Source organism: Dysidea avara, chromosome 4 (assembly GCF_963678975.1).
Source record: "Dysidea avara chromosome 4, odDysAvar1.4, whole genome shotgun sequence".
Classification (NCBI taxonomy): Eukaryota; Metazoa; Porifera; class Demospongiae; order Dictyoceratida; family Dysideidae; genus Dysidea; species Dysidea avara.
In genome coordinates, this window is record NC_089275.1 from 33,978,603 (window position 1) to 33,990,563 (window position 11,961).

Here is an 11,961-nt window from a genome sequence, read left to right on the forward strand (position 1 = left end):
CCACAATCGGAATGTTGTTGGTGTAGCAAGGTTGTGGAAATTAGTCTGCGGATTATTGTGGTTTAATTATGTATATGTGACCGGGCCTGTAAAAACAGGGCATGTGACAAACTACACCCTGTCACACAACAGGTCATACAGTATCTCAGTACTGGAACAGCATTCTGTATCTTGCATCATAAAGCCAAGTAAATGCTTACCTAGGGTTAAAAATGTCATTGCCATAGCATAATGGTATAAAATGTTATGAGTCTAGGAAGTTTGAAAAACTGCAGCTGGACAAAAATCATGTGCCCACATGCCCTGTTTTCTCAGGCCCAGTCACATATTAACCAACTACATTATGCAGCCAAATTGAAGTAAATGAACAAAACAGGTTTAGCTTTAATTTGGTACATACCATGACAACTACTATAATACTGAGCAGTATTGTATGAGTAATCAATCCTGAGCATCCATTCAAAGCCTGAAAAGCTTTTGATGTGCTTCAACAAAATTACCACTGTGAACACCCACAGCATGCAGGCAGGCTGGCTGTGGGTACACACCTGGTGTATATATATGATCATGAGTGTTGTGTTGATGCATGCATGCAGAGAATTGTGTAGTTTATGTGTATATGTATAGCCATGTTTGTGATTTGTAGATTATTTCTTTGAAATGGGCAATTAACAATCTTGAACTTGTGATGTGTTTTCATTCTTAAAATTTTAGACACCGACAGTTCTTTCAAATATGTATATGTCAGTAGACAATTCATTTGGCTGATGGACACATCCAGTGCATTTGTCACAGAAATATTAATGTTCATGATTGATCTCAAAACCCAACATCAGCTAATTCATTTGTTGTATAATTAATTTTGTGTATGCTTTCTTTTTCATGATACTGTATAAACTTTCTAGTTAGTATTCCCACGCACACATACCTATTTGAGTCCTAATAATTGTACAGGAATTATCATGTATACTTGCCATGTTCAGTGCATCAGTAAGAAAACATGTAATAAAGTCCATTATTTTCAAAGAATGATCATGCAATTCTCTAATAAAGCAGTCATACTGAAACTAGCCAAAGATATATAATGGACATTTCTCAAAAGCATAGCTATAGGTGATTTTTTTCAACACTGCATACTCAGGAGCACATAATACTTGGTTTTATGAGCAAATATTAGTATCATGCCTAACTGGATGCTTTTGGCAACTAATAAACTGGAAAATATAACCGCATCTCTGACTATTCATGTGAAGAGTTGTTTCTATCAGCGTTAAAATAGCTTACTGTTATGCATAGCTGCATGTTCATTTACTGAATCATTGCCTTCTTCCAATAATTTTAACTTGCGATCAACTCTAACTGAAAGGCGTATTTTCATACAGCATTACAGGTGTTTAAGATCTCTTTTTCTTATTTGCATGGAATTTTCTCTTATGCTGTGGATGTTACTAGTCGCTCTGATAGAAATGTACACACATTGTTTGTTCCTAGTGTGAGGACTAATAATGGTAAGCAGTCACTGTAAATTAGGGGCACAGCCATTTGGAACAGTTTACCTAAAGCACTGTACGGTGCTAAAACTGTTGATGAATTTAAAAAATTGTATTGCGTGATGTAGCTAATTTTTCTTTTATGTGTATAATATGTGTACTGTATCTTGTGTATTTTATTGCGTTTTCAGGGCACAGCTGAAAAACAGCCTTCCTTGGCTGATGTTGTTTTCTCTGACTAAAAATAATATTTGAAGAAAAAATGTTTTCGGTTCCTGCAAGACAATGTGTGTGTGTGTATCTTTCTTGTTAGATTGCTATATATCTCTACAGTCTTCTTAACACTATAAAGATGATATGCCCACATCTCAGTCAAGTCATAATTATACACCTTTGATGTACAGAGATCACACTCCTCAGTATACAGGGGCAGCATGGTAATGGGAGGGGCACAAACAGGTTAAGTTGTAGGTGGTTGGGGAGAGCAGATTCTCTTGTTAGTTGCCTTATTTTTTTAAGCAGCAATGATCACTCCTTAGTAGGTTGATTTTTGTCATTATTGCCTTTGCAGATGATTGTGAAAACTATTTAAAGGCTATAAAGTCTTCAACAGTGTACTGAAGAGTCTGATTTGGGTGTTACATTTACATCATGTATATTAATAATGCAATTCGTAAAGCGTCTAAAATGGTTTGAATTATTTATCGTCCGTTTCATGTACTCTCTCCACACACTTTGCGCTTGTTGTACACATCTCTCGTAAGACCACATTTAGACTATGCATGTGTTGTTTGGCAACCTCATCTTCTTAAAGATATCAGAGCACTGGAAGCTGTTCAAAGAAGAGTTAGCTACTAGATTGTCACATAATCTTGCACACCTGACTTATTCTGACAGACTGAAATATTTAAACCTGCCCTCATTGTATTATAGAAGGTTGAGGATGGATATGATTATGACGTATAAGATATTGCACAGACTTGTGGATATACCAATTGATGAGTTTTTTTCAATACAACACCTGCTGTACAAGACTGAATAGACTGAAACCTCATGTGAAAACAAATAATAGAAATACGGTTTTGCTGCAAGAGTAATAAATGATTGAAATTCTTTCCGTTAGTACCATCTGACATTGTTATGGCTACTAACATTAATTCTTTTAAAACTTTGCTGGATGTACATTGGACAAACAGTAGATTTACCGCTATATTGTATTGTACAGTATTATAAGCTTTGCTTTTTCAGAACCACTAAAATTAATTGACCAGTACCACGATAATTATTTTAGAGGCGCTTAGTGCGTATGAAGGTGACAGTTCTTTTAACTTTGGTTTCAATCAAAATAATGGAGTAATATATGAATTACTGTATATTTTTGTCTGACAAAGTGTATATTAAAAGTAGCTGTGGCTCTTCCACAGAGGAAGGAAGGGAGGGGGCAATTGCCCCATCCTGGATCCGCCATTACTATAATTATAACCTGCAAGCAGCTTAATGTTCATTGCATGTGTACTCTACTGACCTAACCTTGCACCAGGGGCGTATCTAGCCCAAACATGATGCCCGGGAAAGCCCATTTACCTGTACATCTACTGACCTAGTCCAGTGAACAACCTGTGTGGGTTTATACGTGCATTAATCAAATTGTTGTTTTCAAGTGCATGGCATGGCTAGCTACAGTTATTAACTCTTATCTGTATGCAAATATAATAGCTCATCAGTCTGCAATCACTCCATATAGTCTCTAGCTACGATGCATGTAATCGATTGTGGGACTGCAGCATCACGTGCCACACAAAAGAATACCTTCAACTCATAATGAACAATACTACTGAACCGCCGATAGATTTCTTACACTGACTCGTACTTGAGCGGATCACAAAACCGTCATGACACCGGTTCATCTACGTACTCACTAGGGGCATCCATTCCCTGCAACCACTCGCCAACCGCTCTACCACGTCCTGCTGAGTGGTCCTACAAAATATCGTCAGCAGTTCTCTCACGTTATTCCCCTGACATTCCTTCGTCGTAGTTGTATCACAATAAATCCGGGCACTCATTATTCAGAATTAGACCGCTACCTGCTGAAATCAAGTAGCCAAACAGCTGGTCGTTTTCCACTTCACGCGGTACAGGCAAACTCCAAACTATCATCACTTAGATGAGACTACAAATTGGCACTACTCACTAGATTTTGGGCGGGCACATCTCCGTTTTTCAGATTAAATAATATAGTAACTTGTAATCTACGGGGCTATTATTAGAAATCAGACTCTTAATTAAACGCGCAGCGCTTATTTTCCATGCAAGAATTAGCTGCGAACGTTCACTACAGTGAATGGTGGATATCGTAATTACTGAATTGTGAGCAGTGTATTTTCATGCGTGGCTACTACGCCAGAAGATTTTCTGATGCCCGGGCAAGGTGAGCTGATGCCTGGGGTCCTGGGCAAATGTCCGGGTATGCCCGGGTGTAGATACGCCACTGCCTTGCACTGCAGCTGTTTTTGACTCATGCATGCATGTGCATAATTATGATTTAATGTTACGTTTCACATAGCTATCGGATCAATTTATAGTAGCATATCACACTTCTAGGCTATAGCTACACAATGGACTGTACTAATACGGCCACCGGCACTTACTACTCTAGCATATTGTGGTTATTATGCAAACTGCAGTACAAACCTTATACTTTTGCAGTGCATATATTTTATATGTAGCTACACTACAGTCTATTTCAGGTTGGTTGTCCACGCAAGCCAAATGCAAAAATATCACGTGAATAGAAATAACCAATGAAATTTCACGCCAGGGGACGGCGCTAGTTTAAACTGAAGGCTACTGGTCTCATTGGCTACTTTCAAGCACGTGACTTTTAACACTTCGTTTCTCTAGTCAACCAACCGGAAATAGACTGTAGCGTTGTCTAAATTAATAAGCCTCCGAGGTCACATGATTCCAGGTCATGTGACCAAGGGCTGAAAGTGGCGCAGAATACCTGAGCATAGATTATCGAGAGACCTGAGCTCGTGGCATTGACAAAATGGTAAGTGTAATATAATGAACGTACCTCATGTGTAGAACTACTGTGTTTAGAGTGGACAGTATACCGTATAAGGGGAAAATTTCGATGGGAAAAAGTTTCGCGGTAGAGAGCAACAAAACCTTTTCGCGGTGAACAAAAGTATGGCGGCGCCTACCCGTGCACGCAAACGATGCACTTTTGTCGATAAGAGGGCGTCACGCTGATTGTGATGTAGCATAGATTTGGTAATCTATGCACATGGCTTCGTGCATGCTTTGCAACACACCTTACTAAATGGGTGTAGCTTCACGTTGATTAGCTGATGTACAATCCCAAAAAGTGGGCGTGGCTCACAAAAAAGCTCGGATGTTGCAGAACTTTCCACGTTGTTAAACAAATTAACTTGTGTGACATGTCAACCAATCTAGCAGCAGAATTCGCGGGGAAACTTTCGCGGTTTTTGCGAAATCCGTAATGCGATTCAGTTTTCATTATAGTATTTATGTTAGTGCTATCCCACTAGGGACCTGTGAGTAGTTAATTTCTTTAGCCGTTATTGAGTGGAATCACTTTCCATCTGACATAGTCTAAACACCTACTAGCTATATCTTCCTTTAAATACAGGGAGTTAGAAACATCTCAACACAGTGCCTAACTGGTAAAGTAGATAATAGCAACAACAACAACACACAGAGCTGGGGAGAAGAAAAAGATGGAGTTAAAGAAGAATACTTCCTTATCTTATAGCTGACTCTGCAGAGTCTTCCAGCTGGCCGGTACCACTTGTGGAAGTAGATAAAGGACAAGGGTGTCTGAACAGGTAAAGTCCCAGAGCCCCGCCACCAAGGAATAATCAATTATGTGCCATCTGGCCTACTACCATCATCACGACACACACCAACCAGCAGGTACACATCCAGACACAAGAGCATAATGAAAAAACCACCGACTCTTTTTGTTTCCAACACCATAGTCAAACAGCCAGTTAGTGATTTTCTGGCATTATTTAAAACTGGTGAGATGGATGGATTCATGGGATGGATTCGTGGAATACTCTAATAGAGCAGTTGAAACTTTAAACGCAGTGGCTATTGATATTGATTGTTGATGTTCAGCAGTAAGCCCATTAAAAAGCTGTCAACACTCAAGTAACTCAAGCACATCAAACACACTAGTTATATGAAGGTACTTAAGCTTTTAGTGAGTTCGAGGTGACGATTACCAATGTAAAAATCGACTTCTTTGTTTGAATAATTTGCTAACTGCTGCCGGTTACATGTTGGGCTAATTTTGAATACAGCTGCTGGTAATATAAATTCTATTGCTTTCTTGGGGTGGAAATCGATCGAAATATCTGCAACTCACGAGATTACAAGCTGTAACTCCCAAAAACAATGATCTTTTATCACAATACTGCACTTCTACCTTCTTCTGTGAGCAAACCGAGCTTCCCAAAAAGTATCAGTGGTTTGCAATTGATCAGTGAAGCATGATTGCCATTGCTGCATCATTTAGACAGGATTTTGGAGTGGTTTTAATCCATGAAGACCAAATGAATGATAGCCAAAACTTCTAGTAGTTACCCATCAGCAAGGAAGTCGTGTACTAAGCATGACTAAATTTTGTGGTTGTTAACCAACTGGGCGATCCCTGTATTGGTTAAAAGTCGTCCAAAATGGTATCTTTTTCTCATCACTTGCTCTCTCGACAACTCAAAACCATGATTTCTTGCTGTAAAACAACTTTAAGATCCATAGGTGTATACCCTGTAACTAGTACCAATGGTTTTGTAGAGTTTCATTGTTAAAAATTGTAATTATAAACTAATAGGCACCAATAACTTCGGACTCACGTGATTGTGTATGGCTATACCTACTTAGTAGTACCATAGGCCAACAAGTTATGGCTGTTAAAACCACTAGACAAGACATCAAGTGTAAGGTCAAGTGTTAAATCATTGTAAGGATGGAAATCACGTAAGCCTGGTGTTATTTGGATAAGCACCTATTGGTAACAGCGAAACTTGTGCTAGCTATATGTTCTGAACTTAAGTTGTTTTACGCCAATAATTTTAATTTTAGCTGTTGAGAAAGCAAATGATAAGGAAAAGATGCTGTTTTGGGTGATTTTTTCCCAACACTGGGCTCGCCTAGGTAGTTAAAAACCACAGAATTAACCATACTTGGTACGTGACTTTTTGCTGATAAGTAACTACTACTGTGGTGTGAGGAAGTTTTGGCTATCAATTGTTTGGTTTTCATCGACGAAAACCCATTTTGGACCCCAAAATCCTGAGGCTCTCTACAGATGCAGTGATGGAAATCATGCTTCACCAATCAAATCACCAATACTTTTTGGTGACAATTTGCTCACAGAGGAAGGTAAAAATGTAGTACTGTGATGAAAGATCATTGTTTCTGGGAATTACAACTCATAACCTCATGATTTGCAGATATTCCACCCCAAGAAGACAGTATAATTTACCACCTCTGCAGCTGTACATGTATTCAAGTGAGAGTTAGTTCAACATGTAACTGCAGCTTAATTACTTTGAAGATGTTATTTTTTTTACATTGGTAGCCCTAGGTAGGGTTGGAGGGACAACCGTCCTGGCAAAGGTCAACCCTAGAACTCAACAAAAACTTACCTTCAGTTGTGTTTAACAGGTAAACTTCAGTACTAACATTAGGGTTAGGGTCAGGTTCAGCTTTGGTTTCTTCTTCACAAATCTTAAATGTAGCATCCTTTTTGACTCACATTTATAAGGTAGAAAAGATTAGCTAACACTGGTATAGTTGAATAGTTATCATGGTGGTCTAGACCATAGGTAGCGAGTGGCCATCTGCTTTAGGGATATTTTTGTTTTTCTTTTTTTCTATGTTTTTTGTCTAAGTTTTTGCCGGTCAGTGTCAATAGCTTAGATGGCACTTATTCACACTGATTATAAGTGTCAACAGCCTTGACCAATATTTAATACTCACGTAATTATAAAATGTGTATTGCTGGTTGGTGTCCATGTTGACCGATTGAGAGTGTTTGATAGTCACTGCAAACCATAACTCAGATGATTTAAATTGTTCAGTGGATATGCCTCTGGTGAGGAAGTAAGTATGGTTGCTGATTTACAGTATGGCCGTATAAATGACCACTGCTGGCTGAAGGAACTTTTAGTTAAATTCTCAAAGACTTCACTTTATTCACTTTTCATGCATATTAATATTTGCACCTATAGCATTCAGATATCATTGACATTACTGTACTCAGCTTGTATCCCATTATTGCATAGCTACATACAAGCTGATATCTTTAACTTGAACTACTGGATTTTAGAGCTACATACCATACCACTGTCCATATACACTTTACATTAATGCTACTTAGTAGAACTTTGGTTGCATAAAATGAATTTGGCAAATTGTCCTCAGATTTTCCACCAAAGTATATTCCCAGTTATTGTTAGCTATTGCTAATATGTATAGTGGCACATGACAAAACACGAAGATTTGTCAAAGTTTTTTCCAATAGCTATTTGTGCCGTAAAAGTTTCCTACTGTACAGTAACTGAAGGTTAAGCTGCTTGACTTGCAACAATCTTATGTACAGATGGCATTGGGCAAAGTATTTCAACAACCCAGAGTTACATATACAGGTGTAGCTATCTACATGCATGTATGAAAAGAATACAATGACACATGTTATAAAATCTATATGATATGTGAGATTTAAGAGCTAAAACATCTACTTTTGTAACACCCAATGTACAATATGAAATTGCATTCCAAATAATACTGAATTATGTTCACAAAGAAGGAATCCCAATATAGTGGTACTGTAATGGGGATGTGGCCTTCACTGGAAACGTAGGAAGTGGTCTGAACCAAATTTTCTCTTGACAGATTGCTACAAGCTTATATGCATATGAAGATGGCATGACAGTCAACTATCATTATAATGCTATGACAGCTTTATGGAAATTGGTAATTTACTGTCTAAACTTTTCTGGAGCCACTAATGACAACTACAGCTGGCCAAATATATTTGATTCTTGATCAAGGTAGGCTCTGCAATCCGAAAAATCAACTTTAAAAATCGACCCCCCTACCATTGTGGAATGTTCATTGTGATATACCATTGCTAGTTCCACCATGAAACTGGAGGCACAATTGTTGCCTTCACAGAAATATTGTTTTTAGTATCTCGTGATCAAGATGTAAAATTTATTATTTTTAATTTTGTGCTCTACACAAAGGACCGGATGAAACTTACTACTTAGCCAGATCATATCCAGAGTTGTTGTAGTTAAAATGTACGCATAGTAATAAGCAAATGATTTGCTGGGTACCTGCTTTCTTTAAATTAAAAAATAAAAACAGATGAAGAAATACGAATTTTTGATTTAAAACTGCCCTACCACCCAGGGCAAGAGAAGCCAACTTTTCCTCATACTGTTTCGATAAGGTCTGTCTATGCTATAGTCTGTCTATGCTGTTAGTTTGGAAAAGATATGAGATTTCTCACCATCTGGGTGACGAGCGTCAAAATTTTCTGCAACATTAAAAATTGTGTTACATTTTCTAGCCATTTCTAGTGTTTCTGCAGCCACAGTAATTATTATTGACTAAAACTATGGCTAAAGATGTCCCTGGACATTTGGTAGCAGCGGTTGTTGAATATTATTTTCATCCATAGCTTCCATGCCTTGCTCTAAGCCATGCACCACGGAAGGCAGTAAATTTGAGTTCACCTCTCACACTCCAATGCAGCTTCAAATCTTTACTAGATCACCCTACATCACCACTATGTTGCAAAATATCCTTAAAAAATAACATTTTTGATTTGAATTGGGTGGAGCTCCTGGTTTACTGCATCACATGAAATCACAGAAACACCAACTGCTACTACTACCAAATGTTTTGGACCATCATTCTAAACAAAAATTAGGTGACCAGTGTGGCATTAGAAGTACTGGAAAGGACTTTGGCACCATTGAGAAAATCCCTTGGAATGATTATGATTATGATGTGATTTGGGTTGAGACCAAAAAGCTAAAAAGCCTGTACACCCATTATATACTGTAGTACACATACATAAATTAGATGTAATAAACAAAAAATTAACTATGAATATAATTATTACATTTTTTTTAAAGTCATAAAAGTAATTATATATAGAATTATGCAATGAAGAATTCTCCACAATATCACTCGTAAGATCATTCCAGTCATTAATTACTCTAGTACCAAAGTAGTTAACTCAACATGAATGGTGGGCAGGGGGCTTAAGTAATTTGTATGTGTGACCTCTGGTTTGTGTGTTGTGAGAAAGAGTGAAAAAGTTGGAGACAATAAAATGACGCAGGAAAATTTTGACGCTCTTCACTCAGATGACGAGAAGTCTCAGATTCTTTCCAGACTAACAGCAAAGACAGACTATTCATCCAACCTTATCACATCACTATGAGGAAGAGTTGGCTTTTCTTGTCTTGGCTGCTAGGATAGTTTGAATTCAAAGATTTGTGTTTCGTTTCCTGAATTTTGAAAGAAAGCAACCCTGTGCTGGGAACCCAGTGAATCATTTGCTTATTACTGTACGTACTTTTTAACTACAATAACTTTAGATAATATCTATATAGCTAAGTAATAAGTTTTATCCGGTCCTTTGTGTGGAGCACAATATTTTAAATATATATTTTGCATCTCGCGAAATGCTAAAATTGATATTTCTGTAAAGGCAACAACCTTGCCTCCGGTTTCGTGATGGATCTAGCAATGGGATGAACATCCCACAATGGTAGGGGGGTTGATTTGTAAAAGTTAATTTTCGGATTGCGGACCCTAATAATTGTTCAGGCTAACCTTTTTATATTTACATGCATATAATATATGATTTACTTATTTTAATCAGTAAAATACAGGCATGCAGCAAAAAAATTATGCAATTGAATTCGAATTGAAATGCACATTTTTTTCACTTCACAGACATTCTACTTTGCTGTTGCACTTGTGATCACAATCAATTTGGCATTGTCCAAGTCACAATCCTGTCCATCAGCCGATGTCTGTGTCCATCAAGCTCCATACAAAAATGTGACCATCACTACTGACAGTACCTATCGATACATTACTACTTCTCAGTGTCCACCCTACCAGAATCCTCAGTGGTCAAATCCCAGTGTTGCTTGTAGCAGGCCAACTACACACAGGATACCATTGCATCCACGGAATGCTGCTACAGCCATCCCGGTGGGTGAAGGACAGTTAGTTTGGAATGACATTTTATACTTGAGGGAAGATCCCTCCCCAATATTTGGTGCCATGGGTGTTCTCCTAAATGGTGTGAACATATTTGGGGTTGGGTCCCCTTGTGGCTTTAGTTCAAAGTGTCCAGAAAATGGAGGTCCCAGCAAGTATGTTGATGCTGTAGATTCAGAAGGCCACACCACTGACCAGTGTGGAGGACATGCTGATCCTCATCACAATTATCACATTCACTCTCAGACTGGCTTTAATGCCAGCAAAATTGATGGAAGGCAAAAGTGTCAACTACCAGTGGATGTTCCAGGAAAACATTCTCAACTTCTTGGTTGGATGTTTGATGGCTATGGAATTTATGGACAGTTTTCTGAAGATGGTAAAGTTCCAACTAACCTAGATGAGTGTGGTGGACACACACATAATATTAATGGAGTGTCAGTTTACCATTATCATTTTCCTTATCCATCTGAATTTCCGTGGACCATCCATTGTTTTAAAGGTTGTCCAGAAGTTTCTAATAATCCACATGAATTTAGTGGATTCACTAAGTATGGATGTTAACAGTGTACATTTGTGCATATATAACATTTTAAATGATCAGTGCATGTGTAAACTGTTACTAAAAGTGTACATAAAAATATTATAAGCATCAACTTAGGCATCTTCTATTATTTCCAGCATTTTCACAAAAGTACGAAGAATACACTAGGGGGAGGGGGTAAATTTACACTTTTTGAAAATGTTGGTTTTAGTAGAATAATACTTTAGTACTATAGTGTTTGGTTAAAATGTTAACTTCACTGTATATGAAAGCTGGGTTGCAGCTGAAGTCTATGATTGTTTCAGAAGGATATCGTATAGACAAGTAGTGTACACAAAGCTCCAAGTAATCAACATTCTGTAAATGCCTACACTGTGACAAATCAGAGGATGAAGTAGGAAGATACATTGAGGAAAACCAAACAAATTGACACTGGCTATTCAGGTACAGTATAACGTCAACATTTTAAATATATAGTACTATTTTTGGTAGGAAGGAGGGGGTAAGTATAAAAAGAGTACTTTCTGTATGCTTGTGAAAATGCTGAAAATTACGGGTAATTCCTTACAAGTTATATAGTGTATATATAACTGATATATGATTAGTGGTTGAACATCCACTTCTTGCTTCACATAGATGACA

General features: G+C 37.7%; 1 protein-coding gene across 1 annotated transcript; it reads left to right on the plus strand.

The window, feature by feature from the left end:
• Positions 1-4,381: 4,381 nt before the first annotated feature.
• On the plus strand, positions 4,382-11,450 carry LOC136254766 (uncharacterized). Its single transcript, XM_066047502.1, has 2 exons — positions 4,382-4,545; positions 10,503-11,450. The coding sequence occupies exons 1-2, from the start codon at positions 4,543-4,545 to the stop codon at positions 11,337-11,339; spliced, it is 840 nt and encodes a 279-aa protein (XP_065903574.1). The 5' UTR covers positions 4,382-4,542; the 3' UTR covers positions 11,340-11,450.
• The last annotated feature ends 511 nt before the right edge of the window (positions 11,451-11,961 follow it).